The sequence below is a fragment of the Erinaceus europaeus genome, chromosome 9 (genome assembly GCF_950295315.1).
Source record: "Erinaceus europaeus chromosome 9, mEriEur2.1, whole genome shotgun sequence".
NCBI classification, from domain to species: Eukaryota; Metazoa; Chordata; class Mammalia; order Eulipotyphla; family Erinaceidae; genus Erinaceus; species Erinaceus europaeus.
In genome coordinates this window covers 125,799,822-125,826,770 of record NC_080170.1, presented here as the reverse complement: position 1 = coordinate 125,826,770, position 26,949 = coordinate 125,799,822, and the positions used below count along the sequence as shown (strand labels likewise).

Here is a 26,949-nt window from a genome sequence, read left to right as displayed (position 1 = left end):
GCGGCGGCGGCAGAGGCGGGCGGCCCCCCCGCGACAAGGGCCCCGGCCCCGGCCCCGCCCCCGGCAGTGGCGCCCGGCCGGCGCGGGTCGCGGTGCGCATGCGCGGGCGGCCGCGGGCCCCGGGGGCCGCCGGGAACCGCCGGGAACCGCCGGGAACCGCCTCCCGCGCGCGGCCCAGGCCACGCCCACACGCCGACGGCGCGCCTCCGGATTGGACGGCGCGCGTCCGCTTTAAGGGCGGCGGCGGCGGCGCGTACAAGTGACGTCTTCCGCGGGCGTCGCGCTGCCTGGTCTGCGGCGCCGGCCGAGGCGGGTGGGAAATGGCGGAGTACTTGGCCTCCATCTTCGGCACCGAGAAAGACAAGTGAGCGGGGCGGCCGGCCGGGGCGCGGGCAGCGGGGCGCGGGGCAGCGGGGCGCGGGCAGCGGGCGTGGGAGGGGCGGCGCGCGGGCCCGGGCGGCGGGCGGGGCGGGCGGGCGGCGCGGGGCCCGGAGCCTGTGCGCGGCCTCGTGGGCGGCGGGGCCTGTGCTCGCGGGGCTCCGACCCGGCGCGTCCTCCCCGCGCGTCCGGCCTCCGAAACAGCCCCGGGAGCCCCGGGTTGGGTCCCAGCTCCGCCGGCAGCCGGGGCCGAGCAGGGCGCGGCGCGGGGATCCGCGTGAGGATCCGGGTTCGGGCCCCCCCGGCGCCCCGCCGGCAGGGCAGCCGCTTCACGGGCGGTGCAGCAGGTCCGCGGGTGCCCGTCCGTCCGTCCGTCCGTCCGTCTGTCTGTCTCGCCCCCTCTCTGTCCTCCGCTCCTCTCTCCACGTCTCTCTGTCCTGCCCAACAACAACAACGACGTCAGTAACAATAGTGACTGCGACCAGGGCGTCAGGAGGGGGCAGCCTACAGGGTCAGGCTAGAAAGCTAGAAAAGAGCGGGGAGCAAAGCGGGGCCGCGGAGGCGGCGCGGGCACCTGCAGACGGACTCCCGCGCCCGGGGTTCGAGCCCCGCCGGCCCCCGCCCAGCCGCCGTGGGGAAACAACAGCGGCGCCGGTAACAGTACTGCGCCGCGTCCCCGTCCCCGTCCCCGTCTCTGCGCGAGAGACGCCCTTCCCCGGTGGCCGGAGGATGGAAATCCCGAGGGGAGGCAGCCAGCCAGACAGACAGACAGACAGACAGCCAGACAGACGTCGGGCGGGCGGGCGCGGGCCCGGGTGACGCGTGTCTCCCCGCAGAGTCAACTGCTCCTTCTACTTCAAGATCGGGGCCTGCCGCCACGGGGACAGATGCTCGCGGCTGCACAACAAGCCGACCTTCAGCCAGGTGCGTGTCCGCCGGGGCGTCCGTCGGTCTCTCCGCCTGTGGGATGCGGACAGACAGCCGTGGGGGGGGGGTGCGGGGTGCACCGTGGCCCCTGTGCGGAGACATCTTGTTCTTTTTTTTTTTTTACCTATTATTATTGTTGTTGTTGTTGTTGTTTTGCCTCCAGGGTTATTGCTGGGGCTCGGTGGCTGCACCGCAGACCCACCGCCCCCCCCCACCAGGCCGTTTCCCCGTCTTTGTCGCCCCCGTTGTGCTTGTCACTGCGGCCGGACGGGACGGAGAAATGCAGAGAGGAGACAGACAGACAGACGCACGCCCCGGCCCCAGGCATTAAGTCCCGAGTGTCGGCTGGCGCCCCTGGTGCCTCCTTCCGTGGGGCCCCTGCCGCCCGGGCCGGTTCTGCCAGGAACCCGCTTCTGCCCCCGGCTTCTGCCGCACCGGGGTGGTCCCGCGGGGGTGCTCTGAGCGCCGGGCTCCCCCCTTTCATTTCCCTCCCCGCTGAGGAGGAAGCACCCGCGCTCCCCTCTGGGCCCAGCCCCGCGTCCCTGGTTCTGCACTTGGAGCCTCCGGCTCCTTAGACGCCTCCCCCCCCCCCCCCCCCCGCTCCTCCTCCGATTTGACGGGGCAGAGAGACAGACAGACAGGGGGAACAGGGGCTCGAACCCAGGCCCTCGGACGGACGGGGGCTCGACCCGGTGTGCCGCCCACCGCCCGGCCCCTGCCGTGCTTTCCTCCGAGCCGCCTTCCCGTCAGGTCAGGGTCACCCTTGAGTATCCGGGGCCCCACGCGAGCCCCTCGCTTAGCCTGCCGGAAGCAGCCTGAACGTAACTGACCCCGTCCCCCACTTCCAGCGTCTTCTCGGGACACTGCTGGATCCCCCGGGGGAGATGTGGGGCCCGGTGGGGACCTGCGTGGGGCCGCCCGCGGGGCGCTCCAAGCCCCCGTCTCCAGAGGTGCGGCTTGGGCGGAAGCAGCTGGAGCCCCTGGGTTCTTTGGACGTGGAGAGTCATGTGATCTGCTGGCCTACTAACGTGACTAACGTGGTTTGTTTTTTCAGACAACTTGGTCTTGAGAAGAACGGTACAATGTAAGGTTTCGAGTCTGCCTGATCCGGTTAGAGCGCAAGGGCTAAAAGCATCTTTTTCCCTTAAAAGAAGGATCTGAAAAGAGCCGGAGTTTTGAGCTATTGTATTATGTAAACAGAGGCCCCGCCAAGAGAGCGAGAATGCGTGTTCCGGGCTCCGATCCCCGCCGGCCGAGCGGCCGGAGAGCCTGGCACACGGCACGGACCCGGGCATCTGGCTTCTGAACCCTTGCTTCTGTGCGGGGCGCCGGCCTGCCCGCACCAGGGCCCGCTAGCTTGAAGCAGAGAGGACGAGGCCTAGTGCCGAGCTCCCCCGGTTTGCGCCCAGACTCTCCAAATTGTGGGGCCGCTCAAAGCCTCTTTCTCCTCGGTCGCCCCGAGCGAGGCGGCCTGAGTCCCTCGGTACGCGAACTCTGTTTCCATAATATGATGCTCGCGCCCGCGGCCAGGGCCGGAGTCCAGCAGACCAGCAGGCCAGCAGACCAGCCTTTAGCCTCGCGAGCAAGTCGTCTCTGCGTTGTCTGGCATAAGCACAGCAACCAGTAGAATTCCCCTTCTTATTTTTTTTCCCCGCAGACCATCTTGATTCAAAACATCTATCGTAACCCCCAAAACAGTGCACAGACGGCTGACGGCTCACACTGTAAGTCCCACAGTTGGAGAAAGTTTTTTACAGACATGGTATCAAAGAGCCCGCTCTTAACTGGCACTAGTGCTGGCTTCTGAGCTGTTCAAGCAGGACGAGGTGGCGGAGGCCAGAGCTTGACACCTGGCAGCGGGTCCGCGTCCGGGGCGCCGCCCCTGCGTCACTGGCCTTGACAGTGGCGGGCCCCTGGCACTTGGCAAGCTCTCGCGCTCCCGCCCGGCTTAGCACTGTGTAGGAACCGGCAGGTAAGTCGCCCGGTGGGCGTGTGTCCCGGCGGGCCGTCTTTCCTCTAGGAAGTGGAGAAAATAACTCGCTCTTTTTCCAGCACCGAGTCTCCGCCGTGGACGATCGACGAGGAAACCGGTGAAGTGTTTTCGCTCGATTTTCCGTAATATAAAGTTGTTGCGTTTTGTATTTCAGACCATTGCCCTCTTGAACATTTACCGTAACCCTCAAAACTCTTCCCAGTCTGCTGACGGTTTGCGCTGTAAGTTCACCCAAGTTCCTTCCCCGTTCCCTGGGCTTGCGCGGCAGAGCTCAGCTCCACCTCCCTGCTCTGCGTGCGCCGTGGTGTCCGGCCTCCCGAGGAGGAGGAGGAGCCGTCCCTGGCCCGAGGGTCCAGCCGTGCCCCCTCCTGGGCAGAGGCGCCAATGCCCCCTTGCTTGACGGAGCTCCAAGATGACTCTGTTCCGAGATGTGTTTTTGTTTTTTTGTTTTTTTTTTTTTTGTTTTTTTTTAAAGTTGCTGCGATTTTTTTCCCACTGGACTCCGCTCTGGGGTGGAGCTTCCTCGAGCGGGCACAGTCGAGACAGGGGTCCGAGCGCGGGGCTCCCGGCTACACTCACCCCACCCCACCCCCGCCCGCCCGCCGCGTTGGTATCCGTCCGCTTCCTGCAGCTCTGCCCTCGGGCCTGGGCACAGTGCGGCGGGCGGGCGGTACAGGTGCTCGCGGGCACCAGGCTGGGCTGGCCTGTCGCCGAGGGCGCAGCCCCGGTTCTCACCTCGAGCGGAGTGTTGGGGCGGCACGGCCGGCGCTGTGGCTACAGCCCCGAGGCTCCCGCTCCGGGCTGGTGGTCCCCAGGGTCGTCCCGCTCGTGGGGGTCCCCACAGCTGCTGCTCACGGGTGCTGCCCTCAGGCTGGGTGGGGGGTTCTGTCCACTTTCCTGCCGGGGCTCTTGTGGGCCGAGAGACCCCGTCTGGGTGTCCAGACTGCGACGCTGGGGCTGGGTGATGCGACAGGAGCGCCGTGTGCCCGTGTTGTGAAGGTGAAGGCCGGCGGCCGCCGCGTACAGGGGCTCAGACTCAGTGGCGGCCTCTCCGCAGCCCCGTCTGCGGGGCCGAGACCAGGGGGAGACGGGCTTCCCGCCGTCGGTTCCTCCTCTTCCCTGGAGGCTCAGCCACGTCTGGCTCGCAGACCGTCCGCACCGACTCGGCCTTGGCACCCTAGGCCAGGCCCACCCCGTCGGGCTTCGGGTCCGACTCGGCCAGTTCCCGGGGGGATCAGAAGTGCGAGGGGCAGGGTCCGGCCAGCCTCCTCCTCCTCAGGCCGGGTAGGCTGCACGGACGAGGCGGCCCCGTGCCGTAGCCGGTGTGCCACCCGGGGACCCCCCGCTTAGCGGCGGGCACAGCCGCAGGGAGGCCCCGACTCTGGTCCTCTGCCAAACCGCCCCTCCCGTGTGACGCGGTGCCGCGAGGCTGGGGGCCGCAGGGGTCTCGGGGCGGCTGTCCCGCACGCGGAGGAAGGCGGCCGCGACTCCAGGCTTTCGGGGGGCGGCCCTGCGGCCGGCGGTCAGCGTTGCCGCGTGCGGGGACGTGCGGGGACCTGGGGCGCTGGGGGCCGCTCACCCGCCGGGCCCGTGTCTCCCGCAGGTGCCGTGAGCGACGTGGAGATGCAGGAGCATTATGACGAGTTCTTCGAGGTGAGTCGCGGCCCGGCCGGGGGCGGCAGCCCTTCCCCGCCAGCCACTGGGGTCCCTGAGCCCGTCCGTCCGTCCCTCCGTCCACCCTGCAGGAGGTCTTCACGGAGATGGAGGAGAAGTACGGTGAGGTGGAGGAGATGAACGTGTGCGACAACCTGGGCGACCACCTCGTGGGGAACGTGTACGTCAAGGTGAGCCGGCCGGCCGGCGGGGGACAGGGGGGGCGGGCGGGCGCGGGGCGTCCGGGGTCAGCTCTCCCGTCTCGCAGTTCCGCCGCGAGGAGGACGCGGAGAAGGCCGTGATCGACCTCAACAACCGCTGGTTCAACGGGCAGCCCATCCACGCCGAGCTGTCCCCGGTCACCGACTTCCGGGAAGCCTGTTGCCGCCAGTATGAGATGGGGTAGGTGCCCGCGGGGCGGGCCGGCTGGATGGGGCGGGGGGGGGGAGAGGGGGGATCCCGGTGCCGCTGAGGCCTGACACCGCCTGCCTGCCCCACGCAGGGAGTGCACGCGGGGCGGCTTCTGCAACTTCATGCACCTGAAGCCCATCTCGCGGGAGCTGCGGCGGGAGCTGTACGGCCGCCGGCGCAAGAAGTGAGTGTTTGCCTGCGGCCCCGAGTCTCACTGTCCCCCCCAAGGCCCCGAGTCTCACTGTCATTCCCCCCCCCCCCCGCGACCCCGAGTCTCACTGTCCCGTCTTGTCCCCACAGGCACCGGTCCCGGTCGAGGTCCCGCGAGCGCCGCTCCAGGTCCAGGGACCGCGGGCGCGGAGGCGGCGGCGGCGGCGGCGGGGGAGGCGGTGGCCGGGAGCGGGACCGGAGGCGCTCGCGGGACCGGGAGCGGTCGGGCCGATTCTGAGCTGATTTTATTGTCTGCCGAGACTGGACACCTTCACCGTGGGAGTTTTTTAAAAATTGATAAAAGAGGGTTTCTGAATAAAGCTCGTAGTGCTCTGGCGTCCTGGCGTGGTCTCCGGGGTCTGCTGGCCCCTGAGGCCGGGTGGGGGAGCACGCCCAGGCCCCGGCGCCTCCAGCAGGTGGAGCCTTTCCTCCAGCGAGGTGGAGGCCAGTCTTGAACCCGAGTCTCCCTGCCCAGGGCTGCATCCGGCTGGCCCCGTGTGGCACCCAGTCCAGCAGTCCCGGGCTTCCCTTCCTTGCTCGGCTCTGGCTGCTCTGCAGTGGGCCTGACAGGCTTGTGGGCGCCCTCGCCCTGTGTGCCTGGCCCGTGGGTGCCCTCAGCTCCCGGTTCTCGGCCCGGCCGTCCGGGCGGTGCCCTGCCTGGAGAACAGTCCAGAAAGCCGAGTGGCTGGGGCAGGAGGAACGGTGCTGGGGGTCGGCCTGGAGCGCTGGGCAGGCTACAGGTGTCTCCCTCTCACCTCTCCAGCAACAGGGCAGGGGCGCAGGGACACAGCCCTGGCGATGACCCTGCAGGCAGAAATCAGCAAAACTAAATGGGGAACAGCGGCCAGAGCAGCTCCTCAGGTGTGTGTGTGGGGGGGGGGGGGCTCAGCGTCTACCAAGGCCCAGCTCCCCAGAGAAGCCCCGCAGCACCAGGGGCAGCTCCATGGCTGGCAGGGCAGCGCTGCAGCGTGTGTCTGGGGGGAACCGGCCGAGACCAGTGGCGTCACTCGTGCAAGACTCCGGTGCCACCAAAAAATTCCGGGCCCCAGTGAGTGACTGGTGAGGCTGTGCCCTGCCTCTGGGGCCTCGGGCCCTGCCAGGAACTCTTACAGGCCTCACCTTACACAGCACCCTGTCTCCTAAGTCCGAGCAAACAGCTGCACACCCCCAACATGAGCCTCAACTTCCAGTTTGGCAGCAGGCTTCCCTCCCCCTCCCTTTCTAGATTCCTTTCTGAGCAGCCGCGAGAAGCGATGTCCCTCTGGCACCACCACCAGGTCTTCCTTTTTTACCAGAGCGCTGCTCAGCTCTGGCTTATGGCGGTGCCGGGGACTGAACCTGGGACTTCAGAGCCTCAGGCAAAGGAGTCAATTTGCATAGCCATGATGCTGTCTGCCCCTGCCCAGAATTTGTTATTTCTTTATCGGTGGTCAATGGTTTACAGTCGCCAGTAAAACACAGTAAGTAGTTGGTCCGTGTGTCACATTTCCCAGTTTTCCACAGAACAGTCCAACCCCCTCTGGGTCCTCTGCCATCCTGTTCAGGACCTGTACCCACCCCCAGAGTCCTTGACTTCGGTGCAGTGCACCAGTATATTTTATTCTGGACAGAGAGGGAAGCAGGAGAGAGTCCCCTGCAGCCCTGCTTCACCACTCCCAAAGCTTTTTCCCTGCAGGTGGGGACCAGGGGCTTGAACCTGGGTCCTTGGGCGTCGTAACATGCGCTCAACCAGGTGCACCCCTGCTGAGACTCACACGGAGTCTCCAAAGTCCCAGGGTCAATCTCCAACACCAGCTGAGTCGGAGCTGAGCAGGGCTCTGGGGAAAACCGCTTTCAAGAAGGTTCTAGGGGGTCGGGCGGTGGCGCAGCGGGTTAAGCGCACGTGGCGCAAAGCGCAGGGACCGGCGTAAGGATCCCGGTTCGAGCCCCCGGCTCCCCACCTGCAGGGGAGTCGCTTCACAGGTGGTGACGCAGGTCTGCAGGTGTCTGTCTGTCTCTCCCCCTCTCTGTCTTCCCCTCCTCTCTCCATTTCTCTCTGTCCTATCCAACAACAAAGCAACGTCAACAATGGCAATAATAACTGCAACGAGACTGCAACAGCTAGGGCAACGAAAAGGGGGAAAAATGGCCTCCAGGAGCGGTGGATTCATGGTGCAGGCACCGAGCCCAGCAATAACCCTGGAGGGAAAGAAAAAAAAAAAAAAAAGGTTCTAGAGGGAAAAGTTTTCATGATAAAGAAGAAAAAGGGAGTCGCGTGGTAGCACAGCGGGTTAAGCACGTGGCACAAAGCGCAAGGACTGGTTAGGATCCCAGTTCGCACCCCCGGCTCCCCACCTGCAGGGGAGTCGCTCCCCAGGCGGTGAAGCAGGTCTGCAGGTGTCTGTCTGTCTATCTCCCCCTTCTCTCTCAATTTCTCTGTCTCTGCAATAACAATGAAGAAAAGCAGATAGGAAAGGAGAGAGAGTCCACCTGTCTGCAGGTGAGCGACCCAGGTCCAAGCACCCCCCTAGTACCCTCACCCCCCGCCCCCCAGCCTCCAGGATGCCCAGCCACTGTCCTGAGTCCCGGCTGCCGGCACGGGCCCCGGGATCCAAGCCAGAAGTGGGGCCCTAGCGCGTCCCCTCGCTGCCCCTGCCCCTTGACCGCTCGGTGACGTCACGGAAGTTTCCAGGTGCCCGCTTTCCCTGGCAGCCACCCCGGCAGGGAACAGGCCAGAGTCACCTCACCGCAGCCGCTCTGACCTGGGTGCCGGTGCCCTTGGGGCTGAGGGCTCCACGGAGGGTCCTGCCTCTGAGGCACCGGCAGGTGTGGGGCCTGGGGCCTCACCTCCAAACGGGGTCCCTCCTGGCAGCCCCTTTGCTGAGAAGACTCTAGGGTATGGGGGGCCTCAGAGCCTCTGGTTCTGCTGGGGAGGTCTGGGGGGACTTAGCCCAGCACTCTCTGCTCACCATCCACACAGCCCAGGGGGACTTAGCCCAGCACTCTGCTCACCATCCACACAGCCCAGGGGGACTTAGCCCAGCACTCTGCTCACCATCCACACAGCCCAGGGGGACTTAGCCCAGCACTCTGCTCACCATCCACACAGCCCAGGGGGACTTAGCCCAGCACTCTGCTCACCATCCACACAGCCCAGGGGGACTTAGCCCAGCACTCTGCTCACCATCCACACAGCCCAGGGGGACTTAGCCCAGCACTCTGCTCACCATCCACACAGCCCAGGGGGACTTAGCCCAGCACTCTGCTCACCATCCACACAGCCCAGGGGGACTTAGCCCAGCACTCTGCTCACCATCCACACAGCCCAGGGGGACTTAGCCCAGCACTCTGCTCACCTCCACACAGCCCAGGGGGACTTAGCCCAGCACTCTGCTCACCATCCACACAGCCCAGGGGGACTTAGCCCAGCACTCTGCTCACCATCCACACAGCCCAGGGGGACTTAGCCCAGCACTCTGCTCACCATCCACACAGCCCAGGGGGACTTAGCCCAGCACTCTGCTCACCATCCACACAGCCCTGGGCTTGAGGGCCACTCAGCCCCTGGGGAGGGAGGGGCATTGTATGCTAACCCTCAAGCCTGTCACTCTGTCTTCTCTCTCTGATGTTTTTTTTTTAAGCTTTATTGTGGATAAGAGAGAAGTGGTCTGGGAGGTGCCACAGTGATAAGGCTTTGTTCGGACTCTCAAGCATGAGGTCTTGAGTTTGATGCCCAGCAGCACATGTGCCAGAGTGATGTCTGGTTCTCTCCTATTTTTCTCACTAATAAATTTTTAAAATCTTAAAAAAAAAAAAAAAGATGGGAGTTGGTCGCGCAGCGGGTTAAGCGCAGGTGGCGCAAAGCCCAAGGACCGGCATAAGGATCCCGGTTCGAACCCCGGCTCCCCACCTGCAGGGGAGTCGCTTCACAGGCGGTGAAGCAGGTCTGCAGGTGTCTGTCTTTCTCTCCCCCTCTCTGTCTTCCCCTCCTCTCCTCCCCCTCTCTTCCCCTCCTCTCTCCATTTCTCTCTGTCCTATCCAACAACAATGACATCAATAACCACAATAAAAAAAAAAAAAAGGAGCAGGGTCAAGCAGTGGGGCGCCTGGTGAAGCGCTCACATTACAGTGCACGTGGACCCGAGTTCAAGCCCCGGTCTCCACCTGCAGGGGGGAAAGCTTCACGAGTGAAGCAGGGCTGCAGGTCTCCCTCTCAATCTCCCCTCCCCCTCTCAATTTCTGTCTATTCAGTGATAGAGAAAGAAGGGAATTTCTGGAGAAGGAAGGGAGAAGAGAGAAAATTTGACTCCTTCAGCCCTGCTTCAGGAGCTGTGAAGCTTCCCCTGCAGGTGGGACAGATAGACAGAAACGCCAAGGCACGGTGTCCTTGCAGCCTCCCGGTCCCCTGCCATGCCATCCAGGGTGCCAGGCTCTGTGGGGCCAGCCGCCCCTCCCCACAGGAGGCCACCAGCCGCCTGCCCAGGGCACGAGTCCAGGCACCTGTTGGCAATCCCAGACGTCCCTTTCCTTTCAGCGGCTGGCAGCCCAGGTCGCTGGCCCGTGTGAAAGATACAGGCTGAGACGCCAGGAGCCTCCCTGGGCAGGTGCTCAGGGCACCAGGCGGGAGGCCACTGCCTCGGGCCCGTCCTGTCGCCCCATACGCCCCGGGCAAGTCCGCTGTCTGCTCCTGCCTCAGTTTCCCCGTCTGTGACGGGATGACCTTTAGCAGTTCTTCCCGGCGGCTAAGAGGCTCTTGTTAGGCGAGAAGTTTCTAGAACAAGGCCTGGGATGTGGCAAGTGTCCCGACCGGCGAGTACCAGGGCGGGTGGGGGGGTAAGGAGGAAACCCCAGGACAGCCGGACCCCCTGCACCGGGGAGGGAGGAGGGGCTGCGGCCTGGGGCGGCCTCCGGGCTGCAGGTGTCTGTCTGTCTCTTTCCTTCTATCTCCCCCTCCCCTCTCAATTTCTGGCTGTTTCTATCCAATGAATGAATGAATGGATGAATACACACACTAGGGTTGGGGAGACAGCATAATGGTTCTGCAAAGGCCTTTCAAGCCTGAGTGCAGCCCAGAGCTGGTGCGGAGGGGCCGGGGGCCCTGCCGGGTGTCCTGTCGCGGCCCAGGGACTCTCCCTGCCCCTCCCCCTGCGGCCAAGGTCGAGGTCAAGGTCAGCAGTGGGTGCTGTGACCTGGGGGCTCACAGGGTGGGGGGGACAGGGAGTCCTGGGGGGGACGCCTGCTGGGGGCGTCCAGGGAGGCTGGGGGGGCAGCCGGGGGCGGGGTGGGGGCACCTGGGGGGGCGGCACCTGGGGGCTGGGAGGACCCGGGGAGCGGGGGGCCACCCAGTGGAGGGGGGAGTGGGCACCGGGGGACGAGGGGGGGGATCAGGGGGCCCGGAGGGCGGGGGGCGGAGGGGTTCCGGGGCAGCGGGACTGGGGGGTGCGGGGAGGGTCGCGAAGGGCAGGGCGAGGACAGGTGGGGGAGGGCAGTGCCGGGAAGGGGTGGGGGCGGGGAGGCGGCAGGTGGGTGGGGGCGTTCCTGGCGTGGGGCTCGCGGGAGGGGCGGGGTCCAGGAGGCGGGTCCGGATGCTGCAGGGTGGGGGCGGGGCGCGACTCTGGAGGGGTGAGGTGCTCTGGGGGCGGGCGTCCCCGGATGCTGCAGGGGTGGGTACTCAGGTCGGGATGGGGGTTCCCGGATGCTGCAGGGGTGGGTACTGATGGGTGGGAGGGGTCCCCGGATGCTGCAGGGTGGGTACTGATGGGTGGGAGGGGTCCCCGGATGCTGCAGGGTGGGTACTCAGGGGTGGGAGGGGTCCCCGGATGCTGCAGGGTGGGTACTCAGGTCGGGATGGGGGTCCCCGGGTGCTGCAGGGGTGGGTACTGATGGGTGGGAGGGGTCCCCGGATGCTGCAGGGTGGGTACTGATGGGTGGGAGGGGGTCCCCGGATGCTGCAGGGCGGGTACTCAGGTCGGGATGGGGGTCCCCGATGCTGCAGGGGCGGGTACTCAGGGGTGGGAGGGGTCCCCGGATGCTGCAGGGTGGGTACTCAGGTCGGGATGGGGGTCCCCGGGTGCTGCAGGGGTGGGTACTGATGGGTGGGAGGGGTCCCCGGATGCTGCAGGGTGGGTACTGATGGGTGGGAGGGGGTCCCCGGATGCTGCAGGGCGGGTACTCAGGTCGGGATGGGGGTCCCCGGATGCTGCAGGGGCGGGTACTCAGGGGTGGGAGGGGTCCCCGGATGCTGCAGGGTGGGTACTCAGGTCGGGATGGGGGTCCCCGGTTGCTGCAGGGGTGGGTACTGATGGGTGGGAGGGGTCCCCGGATGCTGCAGGGTGGGTACTGATGGGTGGAAGGGGGTCCCCGGATGCTGCAGGGTGGGTACTCAGGTCGGGATGGGGGTCCCCGAATGCTGCAGGGGCGGGTACTCAGGTCGGGATGGGGGTCCCCGAATGCTGCAGGGGCGGGTACTCAGGTCGGGATGGGGGTCCCCGGATGCTGCAGGGGCGGGTACTCAGGTCGGGATGGGGGTCCCCGGATGCTGCAGGGGCGGGTACTCAGGTCGGGATGGGGGTCCCCGGATGCTGCAGGGGCGGGTACTCAGGGGCGGGGGGCGGGGCGGGAGCCGGGGGCGGGGTTCCGTGTGGGGGCGGGGCGCGCGCCCTGCGATTGGCTGTCCGGGCCCCGCCCCCCGGCCGCCCCCCCGCCCGCGTGTCCCCGCCGCCGCCGCCGCAGTCGCCGTGTTCCCGCCGCGCCCAGGTGAGCCTCCCCCGCCCGCTCGGGGTCCCCGCTGCCGCCCGCGCCCCGGGACCCCACCCGCCTCACGCCGCCGGGAGCGGGGGCCTCTGGGTGCGGCTGCCGCGGGGGCTCCTGGGCCTCGGCGCCCTCGCTTCTCGAACCCGGGGCCGCCCGGCGCCTGGCCTGCGCCCGGGAGCTGCGCGACTTCCCCGGGCTGTGGGGCCGGCACGCGGGTGCAGACGGACGGACAGACAGACTTGGGGGCCGGCACGCGGGTGCAGTGGACGGACGGACAGACAGACTTGGGGCCGGCACGCGGGTGCAGACGGACGGACGGACAGACAGACTTGGGGCCGGCACGCGGGTGCGGACGGACGGACAGACAGACTTGGGGGCCGGCACAGGGGTGCAGTGGACGGACGGACAGACAGACTTGGGGGCCGGCACGCGGGTGCAGACGGACTGACGGACAGACAGACTTGGGGGCCGGCACAGGGGTGCAGTGGACGGACGGACAGACAGACTTGGGGGCCGGCACGCGGGTGCAGTGGACGGACGGACAGACAGACTTGGGGGCCGGCACAGGGGTGCAGTGGACGGACGGACAGACTTGGGGGCCGGCACAGGGGTGCAGTGGACGGACGGACGGACAAACTTGGGGGCCGGCTCGCGGGTGCAGTGGACGGACGGACAGACAGACTTGGGGGCCGGCACGCGGGTGCAGACGGACGGACGGACAGACAGACTTGGGGGCCGGCTCGCGGGTGCCCGAGGCTCCAAAGTCCCAGGTTGGACCCCCGCACCACCACCAGCCGGAGCTGAGCAGGGATCTAGTAAAACACCACGAAACAAAAACACCGCCCCAGGGTGCAGCGCCCACCAGAGCTGCGAGCTGTCGTGCCGGGAAGGAGGAAGGAGTCTCCTTGCCCCAGTGCCGGCCGGCGCTGCGGGCGCTGAACCCGGCGGGGCCTCCTGCTCTGCCCACTGGGCCCAGGCCTGGGGTCCGTCCTGTCCCTGGGGGAGCCGTGCCCAGGCGCCCCCTCACCCACGAGGAGCCAGGTCTGCAGGGACCCGGCCCCCCGGCCGCCGTCCTGCCCTGCCGGCCCGTCCCCGAGGTTGGAGCCGGGCTCGACCCAGCTCCGCGGCGCCGGCGACACCCACAGCTCCCTCCGTCCGCCGTTTCCAGCCGTGAGCAGGGGTCCCGGGCGCAGCAGGGGGACCCCACCTCCTGGGCGTCCACACCTGAGCCTTCTCCCCCAGGCTGGGGCCCCTGTGCTGCTGCCCACTGGATTTTTGGACAAGCCGGCCCTGGGTCTGAGAGAGACAGACAGGCCAAAGCCCCACCTGTTACCCCCCTACTGCCACCTCCCTGGCCGGCTGCGTATTTTCCTGTTTTTTCTTTTTTTCATCAGAGCTCTGTTCAGTTCTGGCTTACGGTATTGCGGGACTTGAACCTGGGGCTTTGGCGCCTCAGGCAGGAGAGTCTCTGCATAACTACTGTGCTATCTGCCCCACCCTTTCTTTCCTGTCTCTAACAGGAGCCCTGCTCAGCTCTTGCTGATGGTGGTGCCGGCCTTGAACCTGGGCCTCTGGAGCCTCAGGCAGGAGTCTCTCTGCATAACCACTGTGCTGTCTGCCCCGCCTTTATTTTCATATTTTAATGATGGTTTTCTTTTCACTTTTTTTTTTTAATTTATTCCCTTTGGTAGTTTTATTATTGTTATTGATGTCATCGTTGTTGGCTAGGACAGAGAGAAATGGAGAGAGGAGGGGAAGACAGAGAGGGGAGAGAAAGACAGACACCTGCAGACCCGCTTCACCGCCTGTGAAGTGACTCCCCTGCAGGTGGGGAGCCGGGGACTCGAACCAGGATCCTTATGCCGGTCCTTGCGCTTTGCGCCACCTGCGCTTAATCGGCTGCGCTACCGCCCCAATCCCTTTTTTAAGATTTTATTTATTAATTAACGACAAAAATAGAAGGAGAGAGAGAGGAAGAACCAGCATCGCTTTTGTACATGTGTTGCTGGGGATTGAACTCAGGACCTCACGCTTCCCCGTCCACTGCTTCATCCTCTGCACCACCTCCCAGACCTCTGAATATGATTTTTTTAAGATTCTGTTTATTTGCTTATTATTGGATAGAGACAGAGAGAAAAGCGGGGGTAGGGAGAAAGACAGACACCTGCAGCCCTGTTTCACCACTGGTGAAGCTTCTCCCTGCAGGTGGGGAGCTGGGGGCTTGAACCTGGGTCCTTGCGCCCTGTGCTGTGAGCGCTTCACCAGGTGCGCCCCTGCCTGGCTCCTTGTAATATAATCTCATCGGTGACTTAGTGGACTTTAGGTTTACATAAGGGCAGTCTGTTAGCTCTGCGGATGTACTTTTTGCTCGTTTTATTACTTATTGTCTTAAATACTTATTTTAACGAGAGAGATACAGACGAAGTGATAGAAAGAGAGACACACCAAGGCCCTGCTCACTTCTGGCTGCTGGTGGAGAGAGAGATCAGAGCCCTGCTCAGCTCAGCTCTGGCTGCTGGTGGTGCTGGGGATGGAACCTGGGGCCTCAGAGCCTCAGGCAGGAGAGTCTGCAGAGCCCCTGTGCTGCCTCCCCAAGTCACGGGGGTACTTTAAAAAAGGTTTCTTTATGAGGCAGAGGGAGCTAGAATAGCTCACCATCCTTCTCCTCCTCCTCCTCTTTTTTCCCCTTTAAAGAGTGATTTTAAACGGGGTAGAGAGTTTCCCATGAGAGAGAGAAGCCAGCACGCAGCACAGGGCAGGGAGCCAGAGCCACAGGCCTGTAGGCCCCACACCCCAGCAGCTCTGCAACCTCTCCTCTGCACAGCTTCCTCCTTTTCGCAGCTGTGTAATATTCCACTGGGTGCACAGCCCCGTTGTATGTGCTCATTCGTCTCACCTCTGAGTGTGGGGACTGGGTAGAGGCGCTTTGGGCTGCAGTGTGCGGGGACGACCGGGGTTGGGTGCCTGGCCAGGCGGTGCCGCCCGGCGGGCTCACAGCTCTCTGCCTGGGCTGCTGTTGCTGAGACGGGAGGGCTGCACCCCGGGGGGCTCAGGCTCCCTCAGATCCAGCCGGGCGTGGGAGCCGACGCCTCTCTCTCCCTCCCCAGGTCCCAGCATGCCTTCTGAGACCCCACAGCTGGAGAAGGGCTCCGGGGGGTGCCCCCACCTCTCTGGGGGACAGCCCGGCCCGGGGAGCCCGAGCAGTGAGGAGCCCGTGTGGGTCCGGCCCGACACCCCCAGCCGCTGCACCTGGAAGCTGGGCCGGCCCGCCTCAGACTCTCCGCACCGCCACGTGGCCTTGTGAGTCCCCGTGCCCGTGTCCCCGTGCCCAGCTGGCGCTGTGGCCTGTGCCTGCCTTCCTGGGTGCTGGGGCTCAGTCCCTGGGAGACCCCCGCTCACTGCCCCAGAGTCTGTGTCCGTGTAGCAGTTTGTGGGGGTGGGGTCAGGGGTGCTGTGCCCGTTTCCCATCCGGGAGGTGGGGGCTGGGCCTCAGGCCAGCAGGATGTACCCGCCTGCCAAGGTTTGGGGGGGGCATGGGCAGCTGTGCCAGTCTGGCGGGCTGCCCGGGCAGGGAGGGGCCAGAGTCCTGGGGAGGGAGGGGCTGGTGTGGCCGGGTATGACACCCGCATGTCACAGGCTGACCCCCAGAGCGTAACCCCCCAGCTCTAGCCCTTGACAGGCTGCCGGCTACCTGGGGTGCTGGATCCCTGAGGTGCTGCCTCCCTGGGGTGCTGCCTCCCTGTGGTGCTGGATCCCTGGGTGCTGGCTTCCTGGGGTGCTGCCTCCCTGTGGTGCTGGATCCCTGGGTGCTGGCTTCCTGGGGTGCTGGATCCCTGGGTGCTGCCTCCCTGGGGTGCTGGATCCCTGGGTGCTGGCTTCCTGGGGTGCTGGATCCCTGGGTGCTGCCTCCCTGGGTGCTGGCTTCCTGGGGTGCTGGATCCCTGGGTGCTGCCTCCCTGGGTGCTGGCTTCCTGGGGTGCTGGATCCCTGGGTGCTGCCTCCCTGGGGTGCTGGCTCCCCGGAGGTGGCCGTTGAGGCCATGGGGTGGCGGGCAAGCTGGGGAGTTTCAGCCGCTGGGCCCCTGTGTAGGGGTGGGGAGGGGCTGAGGATGAGCCGGCGGGGCCGGGGTGAAGGAGTTGAGGTGTCTGGGTTGCTCTGAGCTAGTCGTGGGCGGGAATTGGGTTGCCCAGCTGTCTGGGGGCCACAGAGCCCGGCTGCCAAGCTCGGGTCACCTTCTGGCCCCGGCCCCCCGCAGTCGGCGCCCCTCCTTTGCGCCGCCCCCTTCCGGCCGCCCCAGCCTGCTGGCCAGTGACTGGGCTCCCCGTGGGGTCCCCCCCACCGCTCTCGCTGGTTAATGAGTCAACCGCGGCTCCCTCCCGCGGCCTCCTGGACCTTGGCGCCCGGCCTGAGCCTCAGCCCACGGCCCCCAGAGCCCCCACCTGAGCCTCCCCCGTCTGTGTGAGCCCCCGGGACCCCGTCTGAGGGCTGGGGCGTGTCAGCTTCTCTCTGCCGTCCAGTGTCCATCTGTCCAGGTGGGGGCAGCTTCCGGGGTTCTGGGTGGGCCCAGGTGCAGCCCTCGCCGGGGGGTTGGGGGCCCCTCTTCAAGAAGAACCCGGCACCCTCCCATCCCGCCCAGCCCTGGGCCGCCCGCAGCTGGCCTGCCACCCCTGGGTGCGGAAACTGCTGGCACTGGCGGGCAGGAGCCCAGGTCCCGGGGCCGCTGCTCTGGGGTCACGTCCAGCCTGTGTCTGGAAACCGTCCCCAGAGTGATTCCGGGCGGCCTTGTCCCTGACCGCAGACTGCCCCAGAAATGGTCCCTTTTCCCTATTTTTATTTTATTTTTGAGAGAGAGAGAAACACCAGAGCACTGCTCAGCTCTGGCTTATGGTGGTGTGGGGAATTGAACCTGGAACTTAGGCGCCTCAGGCATGAGAGTCTGTTTGCATAACCGTTATGCTGTCTCCCCCACCCCAGAAATGGTCTTGTGACCAGGGGACGAAGCCAGGTGGTCCGGGCCGCTGACTGAATAGCTGGGGAGGTGGCTCAGTGGGGAGAGCCAGCTTGTACACCTGAGGCCCTGGGTTCAATCCTTGGCTCCCTGTGAGAAGCGGGGGTGGGTAGTAGTGCACCCGGTAGAGTGCACATGTCACCATGTGCAAGGACCCGGGTTCAAGTCCCCGCTCCCCACCTGCAGGGGGAAGCTTCGCGAGCAGTGGGGCAGGGCTGCAGGTGTTCCCCTCTCTGTCTCTCTCTTGATTTCTCTCTGTATCCAATAAAAGAGTAAAATAAGGCCTATGAGAGCTGGCAGAGGTGGGGCCAGGGAGAGTGCTCAGTGGGGAGCGCGGGACTCTGCTGCCAGAGGCCTTGGGTTCAAGCCCCAGCTCCACCGTGGGCCAGAGCTGAACGTGCCCCGGCCCCTCTGACATAATAGCTAAACAATTTCTGAGAACAGATTGCAGGCGTTTTCCGAGGCTGAGGCGAGTGGGGGGACCTTTCCGTGAGGGTTGGTTTCTGGGGGTCGCCAGCTCCCCCCGACAGACTCCAGGCTGGGCTGCTGGGCTGGGCTTTCAAACAGATTTTATTTATTTTCCACCACGGTTATCCCTGGGGCTCTGGGCTCGCACGATGCCCCCTCCAGCTCCCACTGGGGGGAGAGAGAGAGGGAGGGAGAGAAAGAGAGAGAGAGACTTGAGCCGGGATCCTGGCGCTGCCCGGTCTTTGTGCTTCGCACCATATGCGCTTAACCCGCTGCACTACCTACCGCCCGGCCCCGCCAAAGCCCTTTTTAAAGTATTTTATTATATTTTTCCTGCCACCAGGGTTACTGCTGGGGCTTGGGGCCAGCACTACGAATCCATCATTTCTGGTCATTTTGTCCCTTTTTAATTTTTAAAAAATATTTACTTACTCCCTTTTGTTGCCCTTGTTTTTGTTGTTGTTTGTTTGTTAGGATTTTATTTATGAGAAAGATAGGAGGAGAGAGAAAGAACCAGACATCACTCAGGCACATGTGCTGCTGGGGATCGTACTCAGGGCCTCATGTTTGAGAGTCTAATTCTTTATCCACTGTGCCACCTCCCGGACCATTGCCCTTGTCCTTTTATTGTTGTAGTTATTGTTGTTATTGATGTTGTCGTTGTTGGACAGGACAGAGAGAAATGGAGAGAGGAGGGGAAGACAGAGAGGGGGAGAGACAGACAGACACCTGCAGACCTGCCTCACCGCCTGTGAAGCGACTCCCCTGCAGGTGGGGAGCCAGGGGGCTCGAACCGGGATCCTTACGCCGGTCCTTGCGCTTTGCGCCACCTGCGCTTAACCTGCCGCGCTACTGCCCGGCTCCTCCCATTTGTTAATTTTAATGAAAGAGGTGCAGAGAAAAAAAGACAGACAGCAGAGCCCTGCTGAGCCCTCTGTTGCTGGGAATTGAACTCGGAGCCTCTGGCAGGAGACTGTTTTGCAGACCCTGTGCCGATTGCCAGCCCCAGTTCACGTCGTGCAGCTTAAGAGCGAGAGGCCAGAGCACCGCTCCGTTCCCGCATCTGCGGGGCCGGGGATCGAACCCGGGGCCTCCCCCGCCGAGCCGCCGCTCCCCTGCCCCAGGCGGTGGCTTCCCGATGACTGGGCCCCGTTTCAGGGAGAGCAGCCCCAAGATCCTGCCCAACATCCTCGGGAAGATCGGGGACACGCCCATGGTGCACATCAACCGGGTCGGCAAGGAGCAGGGCCTCAAGTGCCAGCTGCGTGAGTGTCTTCGCGGGCGGCCGGGTGGCTTCTCAGAGGGGCCGCGTGACCTGTCAGCCATGGCTGGGACCCTGGGTCCCTTCACATGGGGGTCCCGCTCCCATCAGCCCCCTGGGTCCCCTCACGTGGGGGTCCCGCTCCCATCAGCCCCCTGGGGCCCCTCACATGGGGGTCCCGCTCCCATCAGCCCCCTGGGGCCCCTCACGTGGGTGTCCTGCTCCCCGCCCCCCCCCGTCCCCTCACGTGGGGTCCCGCTCCCCGTCCCCCGGGGCCCGCCCAGTGACCGTGTCCCGCAGTGGCCAAGTGCGAGTACTTCAACGCGGGCGGCAGCGTGAAGGACCGGATCGGGCTGCGCATGGTGGAGGACGCGGAGCGGGCGGGCGCCCTCAGGCCGGGGGACACCATCATAGAGCCCACGTCGGGAAACACAGGTGGGTCCGGCCGGGCCGGCGGAGCGAGAGGGCCAGGGCCTCCCCCGGCGCCAGGGTGCCCGCACGTGGTGCCAGGCCCTCCTTTCTGGGGGCTCGGGGTTCGAGCCGGAAACCTCTGCTGCGGGTGCCGCATGTAGGGGCACACGGCAGCCCCGACTCCGCCTCTGCCCCGAAATTCAAGTCCTCACCCCACAAACCTGTGACCCCCTGAAAGGTCCGGCGCCCCCACCAGGCGTGGGTGAGGCCGGGCGCCTGTGCCCCGGAGCCGGTGGACGCACCCTCCTGGCCCCCGAGTCCCGCCGGCCCCGCCCCGGCCCGCCCCGGCCCCCCCCCCCGACATTCGGGCCCCCCTCAGCCCCGTGCGCGTCCCCAGGGATCGGGCTGGCGCTGGCCGCGGCCGTCAAGGGCTACCGCTGCATCATCGTCATGCCGGAGAAGATGAGCCTGGAGAAGGTGCGGCGGGCGGGCGGGCGGGCGGGCGGGCGGCGGCGGAGGGCTCCTGGGGCCCCGGGAGGGCAGCTGAGGACGCCGTGCCCCGCAGGTGGACGTCCTGCGGGCCCTGGGCGCCGAGATCGTGCGGACGCCCACCAACGCCAGGTTCGACTCCCCGGAGTCGCACGTGGGGGTCGCGTGGAGGCTGAAGAACGAGATCCCCAACTCCCACATCCTGGACCAGGTGAGGGCGGCGGGCTCCTGTGCCCCTGCCCTGTGCCCCCGGGAGGGCCAGCGAGCCCCTTCTCTCCTCGGCCGGCCTGGGCCTGAGCCCGGTCTGTCTGTCTGTCTGTCCACAGTACCGCAACGCCAGCAACCCCCTGGCCCACTACGACCAGACGGCTGAGGAGATCCTGCAGCAGTGTGACGGTGCGTGCGTGCGCGTGTGTGTACACGTGTGTGCGTGCGTGTCCCAGGAGAGCCCTTTATCCAGCTCCCCGCCCTGCTAGGGATCGAACCCGGGGCCGCGTGTCACAGGCTCCTCAGGTGGACAGAGGGAAGGGGCTGGGGTCTAGCTCCCCGCCTGCGGGAGGAAGCAGGGCTGCAGGTGTCTCTGTCTCTCCCCTCTCTGCCCCCCTCCCCTCTTCATTTCTCTCTGTGCTGGCAGATAAAATGAGAGAGAGAGAGAGGCTGCTGCAATGTTGGCGCCGAGCTCCGGCAGTCACCCTGGAGGCAATCAGAAGGGGAGGGGGGCCGGGTGGTGGCGCACCAGGGTAAGCGCACATAGTGCGAAGCGCAAGGATCCCGGTTCAAGCCCCCGTCCCCACCTGCAGGGAGGAAGCTTCATGAGCGGTGAGGCAGGGCTGCTGGTGTCTGTCTGTCGTCCCCTCCTCTCTCCATTTCTCTCTGTCCTATCCAACAACAACAACATCAGTAACAACAATAATAACCGCAACAACAGTAATAATAATGAAAAAGCAACAAGGGCAACAAGGGGGGGGGGGGGAATGGCCTCCAGGAGCAGTGGATTCCTGGTGCAGGCGCGAGTCCAGCAGTGACCCTGGAGGCAAAAGAGAAAGAAAGGAAAGGCAAGGAAAGGAGAAGAAAGGCCAGGCAGGGAGTGGCACCCCTGGTTGAGCGCACACACTACAGTGCGCAAGGCCCGGGTTCAAGCCCCTGGTCCCCACCTGCAGGGGGGAAGCTTCAGGAGCGGTGAGGCAGGGCTGCAGGCGTCTCTCTGTCTCTCTTCTCTGTCCCCCTTCCCTTTCAATTTCTGTCCTTTCGAGTTAAAGTTTTTTTGTTTTTCTTTTTTTAAAAAAAAGCTATAAAAGGGAAACTGTAAGAAAATACAAGAAGGAAAGGGAGGAGGAAGGAAGGAAGGGGAGGGCCACTGTGCCAGAGCCTCCCCTCGCTGCGGACGGCCCAGCTGGCGGTGCTGGGCCTTGAGGCCGGGTCCCGCTCACGTCGAGGCCGGCCGCTCTCGACCGTCGCCCAAGCTTTTTCTGTTTCCTGAGCAAGAGAAGGGGGGAGACCAGAACCGCTGTGGCCTGTGTGTCGCCGGGAATCGAACCCAGGGCCCCCCACGCGCCGTCCTGTGCTCTCCCGCTGAGCCTTCCTTCCTCAGGCCTCCCCAGAGCAGGGCTCCCGCCCCGTCACTCCCCCCACCTCGGGCCTGGGCGTCTGGCAGGGAGCCGGGTGCTGGGCGGGGCGACTGTGTTCCCCCAGGGCTGGGCCTTCATTCACACTCTGGGAGCTGGAGTCGGCGTCCGGTGTCCTCGCTCGGGACAGGGCAACGGGCAGGGTGCCCGCCCCGCCCAGAGGCTCCCAGATACGCTGCCAGCGTTCATGCCCGGGCCCGTGGGCTGGACCCCAAGGAGCTGGGGGCGGCTCCTGAGACTTGGACTCAGGCTGATGCAGGCAGAGCCAGGGGCACGTCCAGGCAGGCGTGTTCTGGGCGAGAGCCCCTGCTTGGCAGAAGTAGCCCTCCCCTTGCCCACGGCTGCCCGCGGGGGCCTGTCTGCTGCCCAGACACGACTGGCGGGACCAGAGGTGGGTGCTGGGCAAAGCCAGGGCACCACGGCCCACTGCATCTCTTCCTCTGTTGTTAGGTTCTTCATGTTTGATTTATTTATCTGTTTCTCGGATAGACAGAAACTGAGAGACAGAGAGACCCCTGCAGCCCTGCTTCAGCACCCCCTGCGGGTGGGGACCTGGGGCTCGAACCCGGGTCCTTGTGCTCCACTGGAGCAGGAGACTGGACTCGGGAAGCGTCCTTTGGTGGGGGTGGGAGGGCTCCGGGGGGACGGCAGGGTCAGCGCTGGGGAGACGGCTCACTGGGCGCCGCCTGGTGGCTCCCTCTCTGCGTCTCGGAGCGGACAGCCAGTGGGGCTGGGGGCTGCATGCAGGGGACCCCCAGCCGGCTGAACTCACCCTCCCGCCTCAGGGAAGGTGGACATGCTGGTGGCCTCGGCGGGCACGGGCGGCACCATCACGGGCCTGGCCAGGAAGCTGAAGGAGCGGTGCCCGGGCTGCCAGGCAAGGGACGGGGGCGGGGCAGGGCGGGGAGGGGTCTGGACGCCCTGCTTGGTGGCTCCTGCTTGGTGGTGAGGGGCGTGGGCGCTGAGCCCCCGACTCTGCAGATCATTGGGGTGGACCCCGAGGGCTCCATCCTGGCCGAGCCAGAGGAGTTGAACCAGACGCAGAAGACGTTCTACGAGGTGGAGGGCATCGGCTATGACTTCATTCCCACCGTGCTGGACCGCAAGGTGGCTGGGCAGGCGGGAGGCACTGAGGGCAAGACGCGGCCGGTGGGGAGGGGGGGCTGGCAGGGCCTCAGGAGGGCGCGGGGGTGGCGAGGACAGGGGCCGGAGGGTGCCCCTCACCCCTACCCTGGCCTGGACGCAGCCTGAAGGTGCCTCCTGGACGCTTCTGAGGGAGCCCCCTGCACCCACCAGAGGGAGCCTCCTGGACCCGAGGGAGCCCCCTACCCCCTGGACCCACCTGAGGGAGCCCCCTACCCCCTGGACCCACCAGAGGGAGCCCCCTACCCCCTGGACTCACCTGAGGGAGCCCCCTGCCCCTGCCCGCACAGGTGGTGGACAGATGGATCAAGAGCAATGACGAGGAGTCCTTCTACTTCGCCCGCATGCTCATCGCCAAGGAGGGGCTGCTGTGCGGTGAGCCCAGACAGGGCAGGGGCTGCCTGGCGTGTGTCTGGGCTCCAAGCGGGAGGGTCGCCTGGTCATGAGGACGCCGCCACTTGCTAAGAGAGACGGGGGGCGGGCAGCATCTCATGCAGGGGCCAGGGGCCAGTCGGGGCCTCGTACTAGGTAGTCCTGCCGCACCCCTAGTTCACTGATTTTTTAAAAAAACTTTATTTATTTATTGGGTAGAGACAGCCAGAAATCGGGAAGGAAGGGGAGAGAGGGAGAGAGACACACCCGCAGCCCTGCGTCACCACTCGTGAAGCTTCCTCCTGCAGGTGGGGACCAGGGCTTGAACCGGGGTCCTTGTGCCCTGTGATGTGTGCGCTCGGCTGGGGCGCCGCCACCTGGCCCCTAGTTTACTGATTTTTAAACTTCATTTTTATTATTGGATAGAGAAGCCAAGAGGGAAAGGGAGCTAGAAAGAGATGGGGGGGGGGGCGGGCAGTAGCGCAGCAGGTTAAGCAAGGACCGGCATAAGGATCCCAGTTCGAGCCCCCGGCTCCCCACCTGCAGGGGAGTCGCTTCCCAGGCAGTGAAGCAGGTCTGCAGGTGTCTGTCTTTCTCTCCCCCTCTGTCTTCCCCTCCTCTCTCCATTTCTCTCTGTCCTAGCCAACACCACCACCAAGAACAATAATAATAACTACAACAATAAAACAAGGGCAACAAAGGAAATAAATATTTTTTTAAAAAGACAGACAGCTGCAGCCCTGCTCCAGCACTCGTGAGGCTTCCCCCCACAGGTGGGGTCCGGGGGCTCGACCCTGGTACCCCTACAGCTAATCAGGTGGGGCCCCGCGGGAGCCTCCAGGGAAGCGTCCGGAACGTGCGACTCTGCCGTCCGCAGGGGGCAGCTCAGGCAGCGTGGTGGCCGCGGCCGTGAAGGCCGCCCGGGAGCTGAGGGAGGACCAGCGCTGTGTGGTCATCCTGCCCGACTCCGTGCGCAACTACATGTGAGCCAGCCGCGCCATGTCCGCGCCCGCACCCCCGAGGGCCAGACCCCCGGCCCCCGCCCCCAACCAGTGCCGACCCTCCCAACTCCCGCTGCCCCCCCGCCCCCAGGACCAAGTTCCTGAGTGACCGCTGGATGCTGCAGAAGGGCTTCATGAAGGAGGAGGACGTCTCTGGGAAGAAGCCCTGGTGAGGACAGCCCCCAGGCTCTCCCGCCCCTGCCCCCCGCCCCCCACCCCCCACCCCCCTGACCCCGACCTCCTGACCCCGACCCCCAGGTGGTGGCACGTGAGGGTCCAGGAGCTGAGCCTGGCCGCCCCGCTGACCGTGCTGCCGTCCGTCACCTGCGAGCACACCATCGAGATCCTGCGTGAGAAGGGCTTCGACCAGGCGCCCGTGGTGGACGGGGCGGGGTCAGTGTCCCCCCCACACTCGGGGCCCCTGGTCTGCGGTCCTCGGAGGGCGCCCCCTGACCCCTGACCCCGCCTGCAGGGTCATCCTGGGCATGGTGACACTGGGGAACATGCTGTCCTCGCTGCTGGCCGGGAAGGTGCGGCCGGCCGACCAGGTCCACAAGGTCATCTACCGGCAGTTCCGGCAGGTGGGCGCCGTCATGGGGCTGCGGGGGGGGGGTCCCTGAGCCGGGCTGTCCGGGCGGTGGGCGCGGTGGACGGGGAGTGACGGCCAGCCCCGCAGGTCCCCCTGTCGGCCCCGCTGGGCGAGCTGTCCCGCATCCTGGAGGTGGACCACTTCGCGCTGGTGGTGCAGGAGCAGATAGAGTGTGAGTGGGGCGCGGGGCGGGCGGGCCTGTCGCGGTGGGGGGCGCGGGGAGGGGCCCCAGGTCTCTGTGCCGGTGGAGCCTGGTCTGGCCCGCGTTGCCTCCGCGCCCCCTGCGGGGTTCAGGAGCGGCCTCTGCTGGGCTGCGCACGCTTCTCCTGGGGCTCCGGGTGCCCTGTCCCCACAGCACGGGGTCAGACAGTGGAGCTGCTGGGGGGGGGAGTCCGGCAGATACGGGGAGCTCATGGCAACCCCTTCTTGCCCACTGAGCCACCCAGCACCTCTGGGCCACTGCTGTGTGGGAACCGGGGTGCTGACCAGGAGAGAAGGGGCCCCAGGGCTGCTAGAGGTGGGGTGTCCTCACGCGAGATCCCCTCTCCACGGGGTGTGGGGGTCAGAGCCCAAATATTCAGGGTGACGCTGACACCTTGGGGGGCCCGGCTGCCCTCGTCCGACCCGGCACGTGGGGGGCCGGGCCGACCCCCACTTCCTGGGAGTGCTGACCCCCCCCCCCGCCCTCCAGACCAGAGCAATGCCGTGTCCAGCAAGAGACAGATGGTCTTTGGGGTGGTGACCGCCATCGACCTCCTCAACTTCGTGGCGGCCCGGGAGCGTGAGCAGAAGACCAAGTCGGGGAGCGCCTAGGGCCCCCCAGCCTCGGGCCGTGTCGGGGCGCCTGCTGGGCTGACCGTCGCCTGTCGGCCAGTGTCCTGCTTTCCCTTCCGACTTCTCCACTCCGAATCCCAGGCGGAGGGACTTGGTTTCTCCAGCACCCATCACCAGAAGGCTGTGAGTTTGATCCCTCTTGAGAAATAAGTGAGACCGCATCTTAGAAGCATCGCTACATGGGGACTCTGCCAGCCTCTCCCGGTGCAGCAGCTGGACGCCACGGCGGCTTGAGTCCTGGGGTTGAGGTGACCGCGGGATCGTGAGTCAGTGCCGGCAGGAAGGCCCTGCTGCCCGTGCTTCACATAAAGGGACCCAGACCAGCCTGTCTCATTCCTCCTGCGCGAAGCCTGCCTCCCTCACTGCGCCTTCTTTTTTATCATGTTTACTAGATAGAGAGACGGCCATAAATTGAGAAGAAGGGTTAGGGTTAGAGACACTCTCTATCACCCCTTCTCCGTAATTTCTGACTATCCAGTAAATAAAATAATTTTTAAAAGTTTAGGGGGTCAGGCGGTAGCGCAGCGGGTTAAGCGCACGTGGCACAAAGCACAAGGACCGGCGTAAGGATCCCGGTTCGAGCCCCCGGCTCCCCACCTGCAGGGAAGTCGCTTCCCAGGCGGTGAAGCAGGTCTGCAGGTGTCTGTCTTTCTCTCCCCCTCTCTGTCTTCCCCTCTTCTCTCCATTTCTCTCTGTCCTATCCAACATCAACAACAACAATAACCACAAGGACAACAAAAGGGGAAAAAATGGCCTCCAGGAGCAGCGGATTCATGGTGCAGGCACTGAGCCCCAGCAATAACCCTGGAGGCAAAAAAAAAAAAAAGTTTAAAAAGGAGGAGAGTGCTGGTGGTGCACCTTGGGGAGCGCACAGGTTACAGGGCTCAAGGACCCAGGCTCAAGCCCCCAGTCCCCACCTGCAGGGGGAAAGCTTTGCAAGTGGTGAAGCAGGGCTGCAGGTGTCTGGCTCTCTATTCCTCCCTATCATACCTTTCCCTCCCAATCTCTGGCTGTCTCTATCCACTAAATAAATGTGATTTTTTAAAGAGAGGGAACGCAGGGGAGCCTGCAGCCCTAGGGTGGTGGTGTCCTACTGTACACGCGGGCCCTGTACTCGCTCGCCCTGCTCCTGAGACCCGCCTGTGTGGCTGTTTTTCTTGAGTCGTTTTAATCTCTTTACTGGATAGAGAAAACGAGAGAGGGGAGGGGACAGACACCGCAGCTCTGCTCCACACCGCTCATGAAGCTTCCCCCCGAAGGAGGCCATCAGGGGCTAGAACCCGGGTCCTTGTGGCAGGCAGCATGTCCGCTCAGCCAGGAGCACTGATCCGCTCACTTCAGGTTGGGGACACAGCACAGGGCCTGCAAAAGGCTCCCCTGCCCGAGGCTCTGAAGCCCCAGGTTCGAGCCCAGCTCCGCCGTCAGCCAGGGCTCAGCAGGGCCC

General features: G+C 65.2%; 3 protein-coding genes across 7 annotated transcripts; 2 read left to right on the top strand and 1 right to left on the bottom strand.

Annotated features, from left to right (window-relative positions):
• Positions 1 to 226: 226 nt before the first annotated feature.
• U2AF1 (U2 small nuclear RNA auxiliary factor 1) lies at positions 227 to 5,909 on the top strand. Of its 4 annotated transcripts, none has more exons than XM_060198804.1 (8): positions 227 to 364; positions 1,215 to 1,302; positions 3,453 to 3,519; positions 4,902 to 4,951; positions 5,044 to 5,142; positions 5,220 to 5,353; positions 5,454 to 5,546; positions 5,663 to 5,909. In XM_060198804.1, exons 1-8 carry the CDS (start codon positions 321 to 323, stop codon positions 5,808 to 5,810), a joined length of 723 nt encoding a protein of 240 aa, XP_060054787.1. In that variant the 5' UTR covers positions 227 to 320; the 3' UTR covers positions 5,811 to 5,909. The 4 variants fall into 4 exon arrangements, with proteins under 4 accessions (XP_060054787.1, XP_060054788.1, XP_060054789.1 ...); XM_060198805.1 differs by lacking the exon at positions 3,453 to 3,519 and adding an exon at positions 2,963 to 3,029; XM_060198807.1 differs by lacking the exon at positions 227 to 364 and adding an exon at positions 2,963 to 3,029 and having other exon boundaries at positions 1,239 to 1,302.
• A 5,438-nt stretch (positions 5,910 to 11,347) lies between these two features.
• On the bottom strand, positions 11,348 to 15,191 carry LOC132540327 (uncharacterized). Its single transcript, XM_060197133.1, has 3 exons — positions 15,097 to 15,191; positions 12,256 to 12,500; positions 11,348 to 12,003 (listed from the first exon to the last, which is right to left on the bottom strand). The coding sequence occupies exons 1-3, from the start codon at positions 15,189 to 15,191 to the stop codon at positions 11,348 to 11,350; spliced, it is 996 nt and encodes a 331-aa protein (XP_060053116.1).
• Positions 12,371 to 25,828, top strand: CBS (cystathionine beta-synthase). 2 transcript variants are annotated; one of them, XM_060198781.1, is made up of 16 exons: positions 12,371 to 12,519; positions 15,412 to 15,604; positions 18,939 to 19,045; positions 19,342 to 19,476; positions 19,850 to 19,929; positions 20,018 to 20,152; positions 20,268 to 20,337; positions 22,352 to 22,443; positions 22,548 to 22,673; positions 23,000 to 23,084; positions 23,959 to 24,064; positions 24,174 to 24,251; positions 24,341 to 24,475; positions 24,555 to 24,663; positions 24,759 to 24,843; positions 25,363 to 25,828. In XM_060198781.1, the coding sequence occupies exons 2-16, from the start codon at positions 15,420 to 15,422 to the stop codon at positions 25,482 to 25,484; spliced, it is 1,650 nt and encodes a 549-aa protein (XP_060054764.1). In that variant the 5' UTR covers positions 12,371 to 12,519; positions 15,412 to 15,419; the 3' UTR covers positions 25,485 to 25,828. The 2 variants fall into 2 exon arrangements, with proteins under 2 accessions (XP_060054764.1, XP_060054765.1); XM_060198782.1 differs by having other exon boundaries at positions 12,379 to 12,397.
• The last annotated feature ends 1,121 nt before the right edge of the window (positions 25,829 to 26,949 follow it).